The 22,274-nt window shown below is 39.0% G+C and overlaps 1 protein-coding gene across 1 annotated transcript in view; it reads left to right on the top strand.

Annotated features, from left to right (window-relative positions):
- LOC124616273 (uncharacterized protein PB18E9.04c-like) overlaps nt 1–22,274 on the top strand; it is a 222,815-nt gene that overhangs the window by 146,310 nt on the left and 54,231 nt on the right. Inside the window, exons 6-10 of the mRNA XM_047144614.1 lie at nt 5,785–6,146; nt 8,254–9,216; nt 11,277–11,554; nt 14,751–14,981; nt 18,040–18,143. Of these exons, the coding sequence (XP_047000570.1) occupies nt 5,785–6,146; nt 8,254–9,216; nt 11,277–11,554; nt 14,751–14,981; nt 18,040–18,143 (1,938 nt within the window). The remainder of the gene's footprint in view (nt 1–5,784; nt 6,147–8,253; nt 9,217–11,276; nt 11,555–14,750; nt 14,982–18,039; nt 18,144–22,274) is intronic.

Genomic DNA, 22,274 nt, shown 5'->3' with positions numbered 1-22,274 from the left:
TCTGTCTGCAATTGGGCTGACTGACTGTGAATGACTGGGCCCTCTGTTCCGCAGTGGCGATGTAAATACTGGCGGTCGAGAGGGCATTGGCAGTGCGTTGCTTGTGAGTCTGTCTTTGGCCTTTCTCCTGATAGGCATGCTTGATTCAGCACCTATTGTCGATCTTTTTGCAACCTCTTTGCCAACCAGTGTCCTGCCGACAGCTTATGCCATCACCCACACACATTCACACAAGAAGAAAGAGCACTCCACATACACAATCGCTATCTGTGGGTGCTCAGGTCAGACTCAGACCCTTTGTGATATTTGAGGTGATGATGGACCCTTTTTTTTTTGTTCAAAATAAAATACAAACATGTCCTGATGCTTTTACTTAAATGTATGAGATATTCTTTTTCTGTGATACTTGTAATACATACAAGGGTTGACTGAGAAGTAATGCCTCCACTACTGTAACTCTTCAACAGTTGCCAACTGCATTGGTATGCAGCAGGTACTGACTTGTTCCGTAGCCTCTTCTGTACAGCTCTAGTTGGCGGGAAGCCTTAGCATTGAACGGTTGTGTTGTTGCAGTGTAAAGCGTGGAACCCTGTGCAGACGGTTGGTCGATGTGATGTGATTTAAGCAACGTGCAGTCATTGAATTCTTGACAGTAGAAGGTGCCACCCCAAAGGAGATTCATCAGAGAATAAAAACAGTTTATGGTGATTGTGTTGATGTGAGTACTGTGCGTCATTGGGCGAGTAAGTTTGAAGGTACTGAGGTGGGAACATCTGACCTACACGACAAACAAAGAGTTGGACATCCTGTGACAGCAACCATCAAGTTTCACAAGCAAAATGTTGACAGATTGATTCAGGACGATCATTGTATCACTCAGAGAGAAATTGCAAGCACAATCGGCATTTCCCTGCAGCATGACAATGCCAAACCACACACTTCACGTGCCACCACAGCAGAAGAGACTGAATCTCATCACCATATGGCATTCTCCATGCAGACCAGATTTAGCACTGTCTGACTTCCATCTGTTCCCAATAATGAAAGACAATCTGCAGGGACATCATTATGCTTCTGATGAAGACATTGAGAGAACTGTGAGACTGTGGCTGCAGAAACAGAGTGTCGACTTCTGCCACGACGGCTTCAGAAAACTTGTTCATCGTTGGCAGAAATGTATCCAGTTGGCTGGTGATTATATGGAAATGTGAATATTGGTAATTAAAGATCACATTCTAAGGATTATTTCTGCATTTGAATTATTACAATATTCCCATTGAAACCCAATTAACAAAGGTGGAGGCATTACTTTTCATTCAGCCCTCATACAGAGTGTAAAACCACTAAATTTCACATAGATTGGATCATAAATAAAAAAACGTAATTTATTTTCAAAATGTTAGCAAATACCCTTCGTCCCAACAGTCTTCCAAATTATGAAGTGGAACAAAACAGAAACAGAGAGAGATTAAATGCCAAAGTTTGGGATGGTTATACTCAGTACAGTCATTCATTGTTGTCTGTAAATAGTTGTCTGAAATAAAAGCAATGTATCTTGACACTTTGTGTTTCTATTTTTGCAGTCAATTTATTTTTAGGCTCTCACTATTCTGTCTCTACTATAGTCGTTAGTGAACTTTACTTTCTCAATGTATAGTAGAGCATCAATTATCTGAAACAGTTTGAGATGGAGAGGTGTTTGGATGACTGATCTTTCAGATAACCAATTCTTCACAAAAAGAAGTACGACTGTTGTAGAAGCAAAATGAAAAAAAGGACGAGATATATGTACTAAACACAAAACTGCATATATTTTATACATTTTTTCTATTAAAGTAGACCTGTAGTTTATGAAGCCCAAAACCTGAATTATTTTTTCATGCCCTTCCTCATTCAGAACCACACATGGCTATGCCTTTCTATAAATGTATACTTGCCATTCTCTTTCCATTCAAAGGTTTAAGGGGTGACTTGTGGTGTTGTCAGTCAACAACAAAACAGTTCCAAAATTACCAGTAGTATGCTGATGCCTTTTTACTTCAGGGATAAATAAGGTGTCATACCAACCTGTAAAAATGCTTGTTTCCATGCATGTTTTCTTTTGATTCTTGTAAATGTCCATCAGTTTTTGTAGTCCCGTAAAGCACTGCAAATTCTTAGCCTTTCCTATGATCAGCAAGGGCAATCTATGTGTTCCAGTAGCATTTCTGCATATCAGAACAGTGATACAAGATTTGCTTGTTTTATAACTAACTGCTGACATGTCTTCATTGGAAACTAGGTATGTTGTTGGCATTTACTTCCAGTACAAACCACTTTTGTCTGCACAGACATTGGTTTTACTACAGCACTCCTTATCAATCAATTTATTAAAGAATATCAATCAGTTTATTAAAAGATTCTTCAAGATGGTCAGCTGATTCAGTATCACCCTATGGTTTTTCACATTGAATGTCCACTTTCCTAGATTTGAAATGTGTAAGCCAGCCAGTAGTCACTTTAAAATCAGCATTGACCTGAAGTATTTCATTCATTTTAAGCACTTTCTCACAGATCAAAGGACTACTTATTGGCTGTCCTCAATGAACTAAGTGTGAACTGCGGTGTCTAACTCCCGATATTTTTTCTGCAGTTTTCAATCTTTTTCTGTGTAACGTTCTGTCTTCACTGTCAAACAGACTAGCAAATTTTGTAATGTTATCACTGTTCTTTTTAATACCTGATATTGTGGCATGCTCAAATTCATATTTCCAAGCTAAACATGACCCATTAGTATCGTTTGCCAATTGGGCTATTATTTTAAGTTTATGAGAAAGTCTGAGAACAATGCATTTAAATTTATTCACCACTGTGAACAGTTCAACTACAGCACGATTTTACAAGTGAAAGCTTGAGAATCAAGGTCAAGCAAGTGATTGCTCATTAATGACAGGGAGAGGAAAAGAGCTGTGGTGGAAACAAACTAGCAGCTGCTAGCAGAAGTTTATGGCCTACAAATTTAAATTTACTGACTGGAATCCTTTTGATTAACCAATGTTTCGGCCGATCAATATTTGGATAATTGTTGCTCTACTGTACCACTTTGCTTAAATGAAATCTGACGCTATAGAATGGGACGGTGTTATGTGGTACTAAAACTACTTTCTAAGCTATTTAAAGTAAAATCCCAACTTCCACATGATAGTTGTTCATTTATTTACTCTGCGTGTAAATGCAGCTCCCTAAATTTTCTATAGTTGTTAGTAAACATGTGATGTTATTGCTGACCATTTGTGACCACATGATCTCACAAATAACCACATTGCTGTACCTTCTAGTTTAAACTCCATAAGAATAACCACTAATTTAAATCATCAAGCTTCTACCAACCAAAATTTATTTCCTTCTTGTAAGTAATTTTTTTCCATTCACTGCCATCTCAAACTGATGACTCAGCTTTTTGTATTGCACCCATGTTGAGTCATACAGATACTGTCCGGGCCCTGTTTGTATTTTGACTACAGATAAGTGGGAAAAGGAGAAAATTTAAAGAGGAGTATTGTAACCTGAGGCTACTGGATTTTTAATTCATGAGGCATGGAGTTCAAACTCTTATCCAGCCATCCAAATTAAAGTTCATGTGATTCCCTTAAATTGCCGAAGGTAATGCCATGATTGTTACTTTGAGAAGATCAACACCACTTTTACTCCCCATCCTTTTCCAAACTGAGCTTCCTCATTCTCTACATGTACATCCATACCCTGCAAACCATTGTGAAGTGCATGGTTGTGGGTACTTCCCACTATGCCACGTATTAGGGTTCTTCCTGTTCCATCCACATATGGAGTACAGTTAGAATGACTTCTAAAATGACTTGTGCATTCTATAACAACTTAATCTTTACTTTGCACTTTTCTCACATAATATACTGAAAGCTTTGGATCAAGGCAGTAAGGTAGATCCAATATTTCTTGATTTCCAAAAAGCATTTCACCCAGTACCACTCCTATGCTTACTGTCAAAAGTACAGACATATGGGGCATCAAGTGAAATTTGTGGCTGTATTGAGGACTTTGTTGTAGGGAGGATGCAGCATGTTATCTTGGATGGAGCATCATCGTCAGATGTAGAAGTAACTTCGAGTATGCCCCAGGGAAGTGTGTTGGGACCTTTCATGTTCATGTTGTGTATTAATGACCATGCAGACAATATTAATAGTAACCTCAGACTTCTGCAGATGAAGCAGTTATCTATAATTAAGTACTATCTGAGAGAAGCTGCATAAATATTCAGTCAGGTCTTGATAAGATTTCAAAGTGATGCAAAGATTAATAACTTTCTTTAAATGTTCAGAAATGTAAAGTTGTGCGCATCACAAAATGAAAATATTTTAGTATCCTGTCACTATAATATCAGAGTCACTGTTGGAATTGGCCAGCTCATACAAATACCTGGGTGCCACACTCAGATGGTAAAGCAGATGACAGACTTCGGTTTTTTGGTAGAATACTGGGCAAGTGCAATCAGTCCTCAAAGGAGATTGCTTACAAATTACTAGTGTGACCAGTTCTAGAATATTGCTCAAGTGTTTGGGACCTGTAACATATGGGACTAACAGGGGATATTGAACATATACAGAGAAGGGCAGCATGAATGGTCACACGTTTATTTGATCTGTGGGAGAGTGTCACTGAGATACTGAAGGAAGTGAACTGGAAGACTCTTGAAGATAGATGTAAACTATCCTGAGAAAGTCTACTAACAAAGTTTCAAGAACAGGCTTCGAATGATGATTCTAGGAATATACTAGTACCTCCTACGTGTCGATCACATAGGAATTGTGATTAGAATAATTACTGCAAGCACAGAGGCATTCAAACAATCATTCTTTGTGCTCTCCACACATGAATGGAATGAGAACAAATCCTAATAATTGGTTCAGTTGGATGTACCCTCTGCCATGCACCTCAGGGTGGTTTGCAGAGAAGAGATGTAGATATTATTGTGGTATGTAGGGCGATGTAGTATATTTGTAGATTTTTCACTTAATATTGGCTCTTGAAACATTGTAAGTAGACTTTTATGGGTTAGTTGCAGAATGTCTTCAAGCATTTGCAAGTTCAATATTTTTACTGTTTTCGTGACACACTGCCATGAGTCAATCAAAACTGGATTGTCCAATGCATGGATGTCAGTGATATTGTATGGCTGTGTCCAGGAACACCTATGAAACACTTTTTGTGGATGGGTGTGACCTGTTCTTTTTTCTGACTGTGGGGCACAGTTTTTGCCCAAGGGGCTGGTTGAGACCCATTTCCAACAAACTCCTCAATGATAATACTCTAAACCCTTATCTTCATTGCTTCCTCTCTCCATTCCTTTCTTTTAGAGGAAAGAAGGAAGTAATGGAAACTTGCATAAAAAGTCAGTCTAAATGAGGAAAATAGGCTGTAGAGAAATGGAAGCAGAGGAATAAATGAAACTTTGCATGTTAAGAATTGTGTTAAAGCAGAATATTTGGCATTTGGTGATACAAAGATTCAATTGAATCACACTATAGTAAAAAAAAAAAAAAAAATTCTGACAATGCAAAATGAATGAATATTTGTATGGTCAGTAGATAACAATAACACAGAAAAATCTCCTTCATCCTGTCAAAATTATGTTCAAAAACTTAATCGTCCCATAGTACACTGTTTTTGGCATTTTATTACATACACTTTTGGACAGCTGGCTAAGCAAGTACAATGCACTGCTTGTTTCCCTGCATACATGCTGGTGCATATCCTTGGTGGATTTTCCAGGCTGTTCTCAATTCTCCTCTGCCTGTGAGCCTTGCTGACTTTGGTGCTTACAGTCAGCAGGCGATAGTGACATCATGCTCCCCATTGCCGAAGGATCTTTCATACCACGGTAGCACAGGATCAGCGTCAGCAGCACAGTCACCTCTGCATCATCCTCATAGTGGTGGCGGCGGCAATGGAACCGGGCCAGCTGGTACTGGGTGTGGCTCATCCCAGTATGCTAGCTCTCCTCTAGCAGCAGCAGGTGCAGGCACTGTGCATTCACCACTACCATCTCCTCTCACGCAGCATGATTCCCCGAGCTTCACATATCCGACTCCACCTGCCAGCCAGGAGGGGCAATCGCCATCTTTCGGCCACAGGTACAAACTGCTGAATCTTTAACATAATTACTGCACTCTTATCTGTTAAAGAGTATAGAAATAAACTGTTTCCCATTGTTACTTAGTCACACATGACACTGTTACTGGTTACAGAACACGGTTTGTTGTTATACTTTTGTCTCAAAAAGTCAAAGCCTAACCATAAAAAGCCTGTTTCAAAACCACTGCTTTTGCTGTTGTTGTTCAAATGGTTCAGATGGCTCCAAGCACTATGCGACTTAACGCTGTTGTTGTTGTAATAATAATTAATATTATTATTATTATTATTATTATTATTATTATTATTATTATTATTTGCGTTATGTTGAATTGTGAATCTATATATAGAATTTTGTTTTACTTCATATTGGATGTAATTGATTTCATCAGTGTAACTGGAGACATTTGAACATCAATGCTGACAGACATGTATAAAAGTAGAAGTAATTATTTTAGTTTACTTATTTTGAAAAGCAAGGTGCAATCTGTGATAATATATTGGAGATGAACTTCTGTGCCAAGATATTGTGTTAAATAACCTACTGTATATTAGTTTGCAGTAACTGCACCAAATATAAATTCAGCTTCTACAAGGGTACCTTGAATAATTAATGGTGTAAGAATTATTTTTTAGAGTCTGCCTTAATTATTAATCAGTAATAATTTTGTAAACACGTTTTTTTTATTTATGTTCATCCATGTTTTAACTAGCACACTATAATGTAATCACATAAATGATTTTAAGTATGAAATACATGTTACACTAGTGACACCTGTAGGATTGTTTGTAAACACCTGTCTTTTACTGGCCATCGCTTGCCAGCTGTAGGATTGTTTGTAAACACCTGTCTTTTACTGGTCATCACTTGCCAGTCTAGTGGTGCCCTGGCTGCAGTGATGTACTCTGCTGTAAGAGACATAAGACAGATTTATGTGGTGAACAGATGTCTCTATAGTTATTTTAATTTTGATATACTGATGCATCAGTCTTCCAGTCTGTTACGCACCTGCCAATTAATGATAAAGAGTACTTTTGCTGCTATTTTGAAACCTACACAATAACCTGTCTGTCAAGGTATTTGTTTCTCTGCTTTCGTACGTTACAATTGTTTGTGTATAGTCGCACTGTATAAATGCTTTCCAGATCTGATGACAGTAACTTTGATTACCGAAACTGGTCTTCGAGAATGAGGTTATTATTAGCAGTCTTGGCAAATAAGTTTATCTTCAGTAATGTAAAAGTTATGACATCATCCTAGCTTTAGAACAATTAGTTTCTTCCTCAGGAAGGAGAGAGGGATGGAGTGGGAAGGGTTAAAAATGGAGGGCAGGTCCTGTAGACCCCAGGATGAGAGGGACCCTTGTCCTCGTCATGCCTGGGTCTCATAGAACTGAGGATGTGAGGATTTAGGTTTCTTTGATATTAATGAATATTCTGACTAACCTATTAAGACGTCTCCCAGAACGAGGATGTAAGAACAACAGTCTCCATCATCCTGGACTCTATGGGACCTGCTCTTCCTTTTTAACCTTCCACACTTTATCCGTGGAATGAACTAATTGTTCCAGAAGCTAGGATACTGTCAACACGTTTATTTTTATACTAGCCTGTCATCATTACTAAACATTTCACCCCCTGGGCATAAGCACTGGTCAACAATTCTGTCTCATATTCATAAATACAATAATTTATTCATTAAACAATGGAAACTCCGGGTAGGAATATCAACAATATAGGAAAAGATAGATTGCTACTTATCGTAAAGAAGACACATAAGTTGTAGACATGCCTGATTAAAAGTGTCTTTTAATTGTGCCTATCTCAACTTGACATATCTTCTTTACAATAAGTAGCAATCTATCTTCTCCTACATTGTTGTTTATTTATTGATTTTTATTTATTTATTGTAGTCCAATTTCTTGAAAATAAAAATGGTCTGTTACAATTCAGCTGTAAAATTATTGAACAAGTTAGTGCTGCATTTGCAGTTTTATGTGAGTTTCCTCTGCAGGAAGTCCTAATCTAAATTTGTAAAAAGTAACTTACTTTAGTTACATATTTCATGTATAAATTTGAGATGAATTGTCAGTCTGTTTCTTTCCACAGTCACGGGTCGCTGGTAACGAGCTCATTGCCACTCTCTTCACCTCACCAACAACAGACATCTGACTTTGTACAGTCAGTCATTGCACATGGAGGTCACGTTCCTCGGGTTTCGTCACCACTTTCGGCAGCTTTCTACACATCTACTATGTCGAGCTCAGCTGCTGTTGAAGCTGCTCTTTCAGAAGTATTGCCTGGTGAAAGTGTGCAACAAGGAGCTTGCCTAACAAGTGGTACTTCATTGCGCACATCTTCCCTCGGGCTGTATCAGTCTCTCGTTAACCCATCACCTCCGCCACAATCTCCTCTGTCAGCGACTACACCTGTTCCGTCCCCACTTTCTCTTTCCAGTGTGCCCGCATCATCATCATCAGTATCATCTCCACTGCCTCCTTCCGCATACACTCCCACCCAAAATACACAGATATCTTTCCCCTTATCACCTCATCATACCCTTCAGTCGCAGATGATGCCAAACTCTGAAGATCCACTTCTCTCCAGCAGCCCAAAAGACTTTGGGAGTAGAAAGAGGTTTGAATTTGTCAGTGGTGGTCTGCATCATTCAGCCAAACTTGTCAGCAATGGTACTTCAGATTTTACCACGGGGAATCCTTCCAATGGACAAGTGACAGGAATTGTGGTGGACAGTAACGGTGAACTTAGATTTGTACAAACTTCAGGTGGTCAGTATCACAGCCAAACAAAGTGTGGGACAATAACTGGAAGTGGTGCTGTAGTTAATACAAACATGACTGTGATGGGTAATGGTGGAACAACTACAGTGTACAGGAAGACAGAGTTGGAAGTGAATAAAGTGCGAGTGCCAACAAAGTGTGCTAGTGTCTCGAACATGGGTCATCAAAATCACTATCAAGCGCGTACCAATGCTCAAAGATCTAGACTGCATGTTGCACTTGATGCTGTTAAGGAAGAAGTAGACGATGATGTTTTTCTTAGCCCCACTAGGTAAGTTTCTGTGAGAATGTTATACCAGCCTCAATTATATTTAAATTGAAACATGCTACTGTTGCTATATAACATTCCCTTTTTTGAATATTCTGACTAGCCAGTTATGACTCTCTTTAAAGTATTATTATGATTTGAATATTTCCATGTAGTAATATTCGAGAGAACTAACTCATATCTTGTCAATACTGCCAGAAAGAAGTCTCAGACTAGTTGTTTTTCTGTTGTTCAATTTGTTTCACTTATTTTTTGTAAGAAAGACATCAACATAGCAGTAGGGTAGTCGTTAGTAATCTTTTTTAACAAAAATTTTTTCTAACTACTTAATCTCATCAGCAAAATATAAGTTCAACTAGGAACCACAGGACAAGGCAAAAGAAATTTGACTAAGCAGTGACTTTCTCTGATTTTTGCTTTTGATTTCTTTCTTTTTTTATCTAATCTTATATTTTCAAGAATTACTAAGTCATCAGCAATCTTATTGTTTTATACCGTAAAGTATTTATTTCACTTTTCATGTTTGTTATTGTGTACAGACTGAACAACGTGCAGGATAAGCTAAACCACTGTCTTACTCCCATTTGAACCACTTCCTCCCCTGCATCACCTTCATCTCTTGTGAATACAGTTTGGTATTAATTGTAGATGGCCTTTCACTCCTTGTTTGCTATCATTTCCATCTTCAAAACTCCAAAAAATGTATTCTTCAAAACTTTTTCTTAACTTACAAATGATATAAATGTAGGTTTTGTTTCTCTTGAATCTATCTTCTAAGATAAGTCATGAATGTTCCTACATTTCTCCGGAACCCTAATTGATCTTCCGTTAGTCAGATTTCCACCATTCGTTCCATCCTTCTGTAGATCACTAATGCTAATATTTTGCAACCAAGACTTATTAAACTGATGATTTGACAATGTACCTCTCAGTTCCTGTCTTCTTTGGTCTTGTAATTATTAGATTCCTCATGAAGTCTGAGGATATTTGCCTCTGTCATAATCCCACATACCAGGTGGAACCCCTTTTCCACAGTTTGTTCACCCTATATCTGAATAATTCTGCAGAAATATCATCTACTCAAAATCTGAATAATTCTGCAGAAATATCATCTACTTAAAATGTCTTGTTACAGCATAGATGTTTCAGTGAAGCACTGTTTACTGAGCGTCTCTTAAACCTACAGTTGTCTGTTGTGTACGGACAAGACTATTGAACTGAAGCACTGCATTTAGTACTTTTGCACAGCACTAATGTCAAAACAACACACTTAGGTTTTGTGTTAAGGGTTTTATGTTTTCTCTGCCTATTTCAATTTTTTTCTGGTTTTTATTTATGTATAACTATGTATTCGAAGAATTTGCTTATAGAAAATTTGTGTGTGTGTTGTGTGTGTGTGTGTGTGTGTGTGTGTGTGTGTGTGTGTGTGTGTGTTTTGCACTATAAATGTACCTACGTATGATTACTAATGCTTGAAAGTGTCTATGTTTATGGGAGAAGCAGGAAGACAATTTCATAATTGTGTCCTACATCCAGCCAAATTCCTGCAACAGAATAAATATGCTGCATAAAATGCTTCTTCTTTTGTTTTTGTTGGGCTCCACCTTTTCCTGTTCAATGTACATTGGAAAGTAAGAAGTGAATGTTCATATGGAAGTTGGCCACATCAGTTTCATGAATTCTGCAAAGAGCATATTTTCATTGGTAATGCAGAAGTTTATGCTTGTTATAAAATTCCATAATGATGTTACAAAACTCATTGACTGCAGTCATACGGTGTAGAGCCACAGTGTTGGCAATGACACTGGAGAAATGGCATAAGAGAGTACATGGAGTGGAATAGGATGATTTTAAATGGTAATGCTTTTCAATAAAATAGTAATTAATTTACCAAGAAAAATCAGGACTTCCCTTAAAAATACTACAAACATCAAAGAGGTAAAATGTTTTAATATTTGACTTCTGTTGCTGCCAATGCAAAACTGTTACAGCTGTCATTTAGTTTAATACTGAGGCTGATAACATTTACTAGTGATGAATAGTGACACAGATGTGCTACACAGTGTTCCAGCAAGTCCAGTTCGTATGGTTCGTAAACGGATGCGACCAGAAGCACTTGTGCAAAATAGTCCACCGATTCATATGCCATTGTCAACTTACCAATCGCGGCTGAGGGCACCACGGGTGTCGCAGTGTGGGAATTCACCATCATCGGCTCCTTCGTCTCTGCCATACACTCCTGCACCCATGCTCAGCCCAACACGACCTGGCCAGGGTCTGTACTGGCAGATTACTGCAGCATCTGCATGGCCTTCTTCAACAACACTTGGTAGTACTAAAAGTAAGATTTTTTTCAAACTGAATCTTTCTGTTTCTTAGTTAAACATTTATTTTTGTTTATTTTGAACAAAGTTTTCGTATTTGTTTAAAAAAAGTGTTATTTTAGTTGTAACTTATGTGATGACTTATATATTTAAAGGTTGCTTCTTGTATTTATTGTCCATCCAACAGTAACTGAAAACATACTTAACAAGTTTCAGTAAAAAGATATGTAAAAGTTCTTAATTGCAGTACCTCTCTTTATGTTTCACATTTGCAAAGTCAGCAAACAGTATTTTGACACTTGACCTAAGGCAGGTGCTGCAGTGGAATAAATACGAAGCCATAGAAATATTGTACACACAAACTGAGTCATCAGCTGGATAGACCTTCAGAAATATAGTTTCAAGGATATTTCAGTCTGGTAATTAACCTATGCAGAGAGAGTTTTATTTTTGTTAGGCACATATTGTTAAACATTCATTTCTGAACAGTATGAAAATTCCAATATTAAAATTATAAAATAATTTTTGAAAAATAAGTTGAGTTTTTCTCTATTAGTATGCAAATAAATGAGCTTAAAGTCAGAAAGAATTAGAGGTGACATGATATAGACTTAACAGATTCCACATAAATGAGATACTTCAGTAAATACTTGTACAATACTGGTAGTGTAATTAACTATAACAAAACCATTATGAAAAGGACAGATTGATGCTCACCATATAGAGGAGACATTGAGTCACAGACGAAAAGACTGCTACATGTTTTAGCTTTCAGCCAAAAGGCCTTCTTCTGAAGCAGAAAACACACACATGTCCACATAAGAACAACCCACACACAAATGAACCCTGTCTCTGTGTGCTGTGGCCAGAGACAGTGATTTTATGTGTGTATGTGTTTTCTACTTCAGAAGGAAGTCTTCTATTCTAAAGCTAAAATGTATAGCAGTCTTTTCATTTTGCCTATCTGTGAGTCAACAACTTCTCTATATGTTGAATAGCAGTTTGTGCTTTTCATAATATTGTTGTCATTCCATTCTAGGCTTTCTGTTATCTGTCGCAAAACAAATTAACAGTTCACATAGTGCAATCTCTTTTGTTACCTGTGAAACATGTATCGGGTGGTAGTTGTCATAAGGGATGCAATACTTTAGCCACAAGCAGCTGTATTAGCATTAATTACACACACAGATATACTAAATATTATCAGGAATGTCAATGGGAAGTGATTTTAAATCTGTGATATCAAGGGCTCTTCCATATTCTAAGTTTGTAACCATTTATTTTGTACCAAAAGCAAGATTCACATTAGAAAACTGTACGGTTGCAAGGAGGAAAATGACTGGCCAGTACATATTTTCAGGATGCAAAATGCTAAGCGCTGCCAATAGACACATATAAGAAGTAGAAAAGGTGGCCTAGCTTTTGAAATTGTTAGTCCCTTCTCCTTTAAGGAAAGAGGACTGAGTGTTTGACTACATTATCTACAGCATGCGTATTTTAATATAAGAAAGGTCAGCTTAATTTGATTGTGTAAAATACTTAGCCAGTATATTACAATTTAAAACAAAAAATTTGCAAATGTGAGGGTGGTTTCAAAAGTTCTCGGAATCACCACAATAGGTGTCCAGCAGTAGCGCAACGAGTTGTTCACGCGATATTCATTGGACTGTTTCCTGTAAACATGTGCCGTGTCAGTGCTCTTGGAAGAGAACTGTGACAGTGACATGGCTCTGTTGCTGTTCCTACATAATGATTTGTGAAGATGGAAAAAAACTGAGATTCTGGCAGTGGTTAAGTATTTCGTAAAGAAAGGTACAGAAGCAAAGGGCATTCATGCTGATTTCCAGAATACACTGGAGGACTTCATATTCAACTGCTGCCAAGTGGACAAATGAATTTAAATTTGGTTGGGAGAGGTTAGATGATGATCTGCAGAGTGGTCAGCCAAGATGTGTCACTACTCCAGAAATCTGTGCAAAAGTGCACAAAATGGTCATTGAGGATCACCAATTGAAAGTGCATGAAATTGCTCATGCTTGCCAGATGTCATCTGAAAGGGTATATCACATTTTAACTGAAGAATTGGAAATGAAAAAATTGTCTGCAAGATGGGTGCCATGAGTCTTGACACTGGATCAAAAAACACGTGAGAATGGACATAGTGGAACAATGTTTGGCCCATTTTAGGAGAAACAAACAAGATTTTTTGCACCAGTTTGTGACCACAGATGAAATTTGGGTGCACTACTATATGCCAGACACAAAACAACAGTCAAAACAGTGGAAACATGCTGATTCTCTGCCACCAAAAAAGCAAAGACAATTCCTTTGGTGGGAAAGGTCATGGCACCAGTGTTCTAGGATGCAAAGGGGATTCTCTTTGTAGATTATTTCATCTCTGGGTGAACAATTACTGGAGAATACTATGCTAACCTTCTGGGCAAGTTGCAATAAAAGATACGAGAAAAAAGGCCAGGTTTAGCGAGGAAGAAAGTCATGTGCTGTGATGAAAGGTCAGGTTTAGCAAGGGAGAAAGTCATGTGCTGTCACCATTGCAGAATTACATGAACTAAGGTATGAATAGTTGCCATACCACCTTATTCAGCAGATATGTCTCTGTTACACTTCCATCTCTTCCCAAATCTGAAAATTTCTCTTGGGGGACAAAGATTCATTTCAGATAAAGAACTTATAGCCAGAGTTGACAATGATTTTGCATGCCTGGAGGAAACTCATTTTCGAGATGGGATCAAGGAACTGGATCACCGTTAAACCAAGTGCATTAATCTACAAGGAGACTACATTGAAAAATTAAAAAAGTTTCAGTGGTGTTAGCACTTTTTTTTCTATTACATTCCAAGAACTTTTGAAACCACCCTCATATGACAGTAATATTGGATAGTCTGGGGGGAGGCTACAAAGGAGGGCATATCACTCAGACCATAGACTGAGAGGAACCCACTCATTGTGAGGACGAGGAGAGATAAGGATCATTTAATCTGATAAGAATGAAATCTGAGGTATATAACCTTATCTCTTGTTATTTCTAAGAATGTGTTATTTTTGGCTTCATTTTTCAATTTGTGTTCACTATCTTTTTTTAAAACAGTAGGGTAGGAACCACACACCGTATGTTTTCCTTATTGTAGTGATGTGGTCCTTACAGTGTTCCACCTTTGTAATTTTATGGATAACACTACATTGGCTTTGCAGGTGGCAGTGGTGGAGACTCGCAGAGCTCAGAGGAAAGTCAGCAGGGACTGCCAGCAGTCAGTAGTGACAATGCCCCAGAATCTGATGTCACTCCCCATATTAACATTGGTTCACAGTTCCAATGCACTATTCCTTCATGGAATCCTGACAGGGAAAAAGCAAGCAGTGAACCTTCCCATGAACATTTGTTATGGGATCCTGGAATCAGTTCAGTCTGTACTGATGCAGAAGGTATGTACTGATTGGTTAGCATTTCTTTTATTTGTGCAGTCCAAATCAGAATAATACAAAAAACTCAAGCACAGATTATACTAAGATAATTGAAATGATTTAACTTATTAAAGAAATAAATTTTTGTAGAGCAAATGTCTTAGGTATATGAAGTATATGTTTGTTTTTGAAAAAATTGCATAGAAAGAGAACAGTGGAAAGGTACTAGAATATCTAAAAACTGACAAAAATAATTTGGTGCCAAAGAGAATGGATTATTGTAGCAGCACATTTTGAATTCCCTTTAACCTAATAAAGTGCTGTTGAAGATTTGATAGTCTGCATTTTGGACAACAGAGATGCCTTTCTTGTTATACCCTTTTCATTAACAGCAAAGCCATTAAAAACTTGTGTAAGATCAGAGTACACATATTTTCCATGGGTTGGTCCAGACAAGTATCAAAACAGTACCTCCAGAAAATCCGTGGCTAATGTGGACATACTCTCTCTATTGGGCAAGCCATTAAACCCATTCACAACTGGGCCTGCCGTATGTGCCATTCATTGTTGTATATCCAATAGCCCTTCAACAAATTTCCTAGAATTCAGATTTCAGTTGCTGATTCCATTATTTTCACTACTTACTTTACTTCTGTTTGTTACATGCATGGAATTATCACCTTCGTCACTTTGCTGTGTATGTGACACCTATGAAATTTGTTATTTTTTTGTTCTGTTTGTTCCTAAAATTGGTATGAATGACTAATGTAATCCAGAAATTTCTATTATTGTTATCCAATACACATGGTAGATGCTACTTTGTTAAGAAGAGTTGTTGGGTTCACTATACTGAGTTTGGTTCCCAGGTAGATTTCTCTGAACTTGGAGTAAATGCTGTAAGTTTATTTTCAACTGCTTCCATCCATTGTGCATTTATTTTTAATTTTATGAATTTGTCAGCTGTTACCTGTGCTTGTGCTTGCACATCAGTAGAACGAAATGAAAGTTGTATATGGCTTTATTGGTTGGGAGACCACATTTGGGATGTTGGCCACATGGCATCAGCACTTCTCTTTGAAGCTTCCTTAGCAACTTACATGTTGATGATGATGAGACCACCACAGCCAGTTCTGAGAGGAAGGAATCTAACCTAGTTGGGAATCGAACCTGGGACTCCATGATCAAGAGTCATCAATGTAATCACTTACCTCAATTCTGGATATTAAATCTCTTTATGCTGAAAATGGAAAAAAATAAAAGAAACAAAAAGACCCTGTCCTTGAGATTCCGATGTTCATTCAGGACCAGTAAAGATCATTAGCTTTCCATCAGCATTGTTGGTCCTCATTGAATTCTAACTTACATAATTCATCAAGGAAAACCAAGAGAATTGATTAAAAACTTGTGAAACTCCTCAACACATCTTCTGGTGAACCTTTGTCGCATAATCCAATGTTGCTGTTGCAGATAAGATTGGTAGTGTAATATATCCAGAGTAGCTGTGGTAACTGAGTAGTGAATGAATTGCCCCTGAGAACATGGCCAGTCTGGATGGACTTGTTCTGATAATTGAAGCCAATTTGTTCCTTGTCTACAACCAAATTACATTTTCATCCGAACTAACAAATTTAAGTGTGAGGCTTCTCTGTAAGTGACACCTTCTGCAGAGAGAATTTTGTGTTAGACTGATGTTGTGCAACTTCACTCTAGTTAGAACCTTTCCTTAGATTACGTCCTTCCAAGTGGATTTGATATCTGACAGCAGGAATTTTTGATGAACAAGTCCGTCTGCTTAGCTGGGTGGGAACATGCTTGCCTCCCATGCAAGTGGACCCGGGTTCGATTCCCAGCCAGGTTGGAGGTTTTCTCTGCTCGGGGACTGGGTTTTGTGTTGTTCTCATCATCATTTCATCCTTATCACCAGTGCACAAGTCGCCCAACGTGACGTCGACTGAAGTAAGACTTGCACTTGGTGGCCGAACTTCCCCGCATGGAGCCTCCTGGCCAACTATGCCATATGCTCTTCTCCTTCTTCTTCTTCTTCTTTTTCTTTTTTTTAAATGCAGACTGCATCAAAATTTTCTCCATTTTGTAAATTTTCTCAATGGGTAACTACTATAAAGTGAGTGTTCTGCTAGATGTTGAAACACTTTTTGGTATAATAAGGCAGTGGAAGGGTGGAGGGATTCCGCCCCCATGTAACTTGCCATAATGAAATATGACTGCATATAACAGGGTGTGTCCTGTTACAGGCATGAGTATTAACATTAACTGGACCATAAGAACATGAGCTGTGATGATTTGTTTTTTTTTTTTTCTGTTCTTTACTTTTCTTATGATGAGTGATGGTGGCAGCTCTATGATAAAATGTAGAGTTTCTAAAATTACTAAATAGCTAAAACTGATGAAGAACAAAAATAAATAATTTGTAGTTTGGTGCAGTGCAAATTTTACAATATTTATCCAGGGAATAACATCAACTGTGTCTGCATGTTACTCACAACTGCACTTGCATATAGTAATTAAAGGCAGCCTCAATAAAAGCCTCGCACATTCTACATGTAAAGGCATGACATCTCTGTTTATCATGCAGCACTAAAATTACACTCTCATGAGTCTTCAAGTGCCTCGGGAGCTATAACAGGAGTGTGATGCTCAGCGGCTGCAGTGCAATGGGCTTGTGTCTGATATTACGTTGTATTCTTCAAATCAGTAAACATATTTACTACATAGTTTCTAAACTGACCTGAAGTATTTCTCATCATTCAAGCTACCTCCATACCAAATTTCATCAAAATCAGACCAGCAGTTTAATTGTGAAAGTGTAACAGACAGAGTTACTTGTGCATTTATAATATTAATTTGGATGATACAAGTGCTTTGAAGTTACTCATATGAAATTGACAAAATGTGTTGTCAGCTAAAAGCAGATAATAGACAAATAACTGAAATTTGTATTTTTGCTCTTAATGATCATTAAAAGAATAGCTACATCAGAATATTTATTCTCTTCAGAGGCTTTAGTAAGTCTAGGTAAGGTTTATGAGTTGTGATAATTTTCTGTTTCTTTCTTTGGCAGTTGAAATGTACCTTGAATTTGCCTGCTGTGCTGCAGTGCCAGGTGGTGGTCGTAATAAGGAGTATGCACTTCATTTGCTTCATATGTGTAATGGAAATATCCATGTAAGTTGTGGTTTGAATCTATTATTTTACTGGCATTTGTTTTACTTGTCATTCCCCTAAGTCTTGTGCAAGTACTAAGGAGAAATTATTTGGGATATTGTGCCTGTATGTTCATTGTGCAACTTGCACCAACACCTCATTCATGTTGTACTAGATGTATTGAAATGTTCATGGAATCACTTGCTGATAATGGACAAGTCACAATGAAAACCTTGTGAGTGTACCATATTACAGCTCTTAAGTATGGTGTCATTTCATCTCAGCTAATTAATATAATTTTACAGAGTTACACAGTTGTATACATATGAAATGCTTTATCACTGTAAAAATCCATTTTGCATGGAGATTTAGAGCACAAAATGGAAAGGCTGAACAAGTGACATCACTTCACAAAATCCTCTGTGTTCATATATATATATCACATTTTTAAATATATAAAATTAAGGAAAGGCAACTGCTCACATACAGCAGATCAATGCATGGAGCACATAAACACATAACAGAAAACACCATTCACACTAGTGTTCTAGCAACACACATTTACTTATACAGCCACACAGACATCCAAACACATGCTCCTGTTGCCACTGCAAGACTTACTGATACTCGAGTGTTGATAGCAGTTGCCTGAGTTGATGGAGATGGGGAAGCGGTAGTGAGAAAGAGGTAGGTCTGTGGGTGGTCGACTTCATGGCTGCATAACAAGATGAAAAGAGTACAGAGGCTACAATAAAAATACATGTAAGAAGAGGGAGGATGAGCAACTTAGTGGGGAAAAGGGTAGGGGAAAAAGGAGGGAGAGGTGAAGATGAAGAGAGAGAAAGGAAAGTGTTAGGAAAGGCAGAGGGATTGAAAAAGAGGAAAGAGTAGAGAGGGAGAGAGAAAGTGAGAGGGAGAGAGAAAGGGAGAGGGAGAGTGCCTGCATGGGAGGGCGGGGAGGGGAGGTGAAAATCGTAACTCACGACTTACCCTCACAGCTTCAGTTCTGCTATAACATCTCTCTTACTCTCTAAACTTCACAGAAGCTTTCCTAGTTTTGTAGACTAGCACCCATGACAGAAATGACATAGCAGAGACATATCTAAGCAGAGGGAGAGCGCCGGCATGGTGTGGACAGAGGAAAAGCGGTGTTGACAGAAGAGAGTAGAGAAAAGGCAAGGTGAGGCAGTGAGAGCAGATTAGCAGAGATTTGGGCCAGGGGGATTGTGAGAGCACATGATGTGTTGGAGAGGCATTTCCCATCTGCATAGTTCAGAGAAACTTGTGTTGGAAGGGAGTATCCAAACAGCCCTCGTAGTAGAGCAGCTGTTGCAGTCATTCATGTTGTGGTGTGCAGCATATTCAGCAACTGTACGCTCAAGCTTTTTCGCCAAGTTTGGCGGCGGCCAGTCATGTGAGTGTACAGTTGGCTTCTTGTCATGCCAGCATGGAATGCTGTCTAGTAATCGAAGCATAGCTAATATATAATGTGGCTGCTTTCACACATGGCCCTGTCTTTTATCAGGTAGGAAATGTCTGTGACTGGATCATGGTAGGAGGTGTTTGGGACAGATCTTGCATGTGAGCCAACCACAAGGGCATGACCCAGGGTGTGCAGAATTGGGAATGGGGTTGGAATAGGAATGGACAGAGACATTTTGTAGGTTGAGTGGGCAGCCTAACACTGCCATCCCTTGTCTCAGGGGATAGTCGAAGCCCTGATGGAAGATGTGGTTGAGTTTTGCAAGGTTAGGGCAATAATGGGTATTAGAGGAGTGCTGATCAGTGGCTGGTTATGTTTACTAGGTCTGAGAATCTGATGGTACAAGAGACTTGTTTGTTTATCCGCATGAGTTGGATAGGACACTGCCTGTCAGTAAAGGTTCTGGTAAGGTTATTGGTATATTTTGACAACTCCTGCTTTCCATCATAGATGTGGCATCCACGCATAGTGGAGTATAAGTCTGGACACATGGCAGGACTTGCTTTCTCTTTCCTCCATAACCGCAGTGCCTGTTCCCAAATCCTCTTCACCTGGTCCCTCTAACCTCATAAAGCTGCCTTTCTATCTAAGGTGAGAATACCAAGTTAAGATATGGAGGCATACAGACAGTTGTTTCCCCCTTGCTGTATTTGCAAGTGGAACAGAGAAGGAAATGACCTCCGCTATGCACTGTACGGTGGCTTGTTGAGTGTGTAGATGTAGATGTGTGTCGACATCACATCTTAGATGGCTCCATAAATACATCTGCCCATATCAAGTGCACCAGCTACAAAAAGTACATCCACTTTGGTAACTGTCCCCCACTCCAGGTCAAAAAGTCTCTTCCTTACAGCCTCGCCATCTGTGGATGTCGCATCTGCAGTGGAAAGCAGGAGTTGTCAAAATATATCAAAAACCTTATCAGAGCTTTTACTGACACACTGTATCCTATCCTGCTCATCCATAAACAAACAAGTCTCCCATGACAAATGTTCCTGTGACACCAGTAAACCTGTTAACCATCCACTGACCAGCTCTCTTCTGATCCTCAGTATCATACTGGCCTTGGAAACCTCAACCATGTCCTTCACCAGAGTTTCAACTACCTCTCGTCATGTCCTGATATGAGGGATAGTAGCGTTCTGCCACCCACCAAGCCTACACAATATCCTTGTCCACCCTTATTCCAATCCTCCCAATCCTGCACACCATGGGTCATTCCCTTGTGGTCAGCCCAGATGCAAGACCTGTCCCAAAGACCCACCCACCACCTGCTATACTGTCCAATCACAGGCATTTCCTACCCAATAAGAGGTGGAGCTATGTGTGAAAACAGCCAAGCTATATTTCAAACAATGGAAAATACATGATGGAATATTGACAATATAATGAAAAGGAATCCCAAAACACACACACACAGGCTGGAATTACAGTCCAGCCTCAGTGGCCATGTGTGTCTGAGTTGTGCTTGCATGAATGTGTGTGTGTGTGTTGTGTGTGTGTGTGTGTGTGTGTGTGTGTGTCTGTGTCTGTGTGTATGTTGTCTACTTTAGAAGAAGGCCTCTCAACCAAATGTCCACAAGTCCACTTGTTTAGCAGGCCTTTTGTTGTGCCAATCTGCAACTGAACATCTCCATTATATGGTGAATAGCAGTCTGTCCCTTTCATAATATTGTCATGTTATATATCACCTATGCTGCGATTACTATACAGCCTTCCCTGTTGGCATGACAAGTAATCAGCTGTCAACTCACATAGATGGTCATTGTCAAACTGTGGCAAACTGGGGATTTGACAATCTAGTTGCCAGATTTGACCATGCAGTTGCCAGACATGCTGCACACCACATCACAAATGACTGCAACAGCTGCTTCATTACATGGGCTGTTCGGATACTCTCTTCCAATACAAGTTTCTCTGAACTACACAGATGGGAATCATCTCTCCAACACATTATCCACTCTCACAATCCCCCTGGCCTAAAACTTCGTGATAACCTTACCTCTTCCCTACTCTCTTCTGTCCATGCCACTCCTTCTCTGTTCAGATTGTTCACTGACTTCTCATACCATGCTTCCTCTCCCTTTCACCCCCCTCCCTCCCCCAATCTGGGAATCTGGGCGTTCTCTCTTTCCCTCTCCCTCTCTCCGCTCGCTGTCCCCCCCCCCCCCCTCTCCTTTTCAACTGGTCTTTCTTGTATCAGTTTCACCCTCTTTGTCTTCACCTGTCTCCCCTTCCCCCCACACTTCGAGTTCACCCCTCTATCCCTCTTCCTCTCCCTACATCCCTTTCTGTTGTGTCCTCTGGACTCTTTACATCTTGTTGTACGACCATGAAGAAATCTGTTTCAAAACCTGCCTTTTTCCGAGTATCCCCTCCTTGCATCCTTCCTCACTCTCTCTTCACCTCCATCAGCTCAGGAAAATGTTATCAATAACTGTGTATCAATAATTAGTCTTGCTCTGGCATTGAGAGTGTGCATTTGCAGGTATGTGTCGTTGTGTGTGTGTGTGTGTGTGTGTGTGTGTGTCTGACTGTGTGTGTACTATTGCTAGAAAAAGTGCTAGTGCTCAAAAGCTTGTGTGAATGCCGCTTTCTGTTATGCATTTCTGTGCTCCATGCATCGATCTGCTCTAGGTAAGTGGTTGCCTTTTCTTAATTTTACATAT

Source organism: Schistocerca americana, chromosome 1, assembly GCF_021461395.2.
Source record: "Schistocerca americana isolate TAMUIC-IGC-003095 chromosome 1, iqSchAmer2.1, whole genome shotgun sequence".
In the NCBI taxonomy this organism is placed as follows: domain Eukaryota; kingdom Metazoa; phylum Arthropoda; class Insecta; order Orthoptera; family Acrididae; genus Schistocerca; species Schistocerca americana.
Note: the sequence above shows the minus strand (reverse complement) of the source record. Positions and strands in the feature narration are given on the sequence as shown.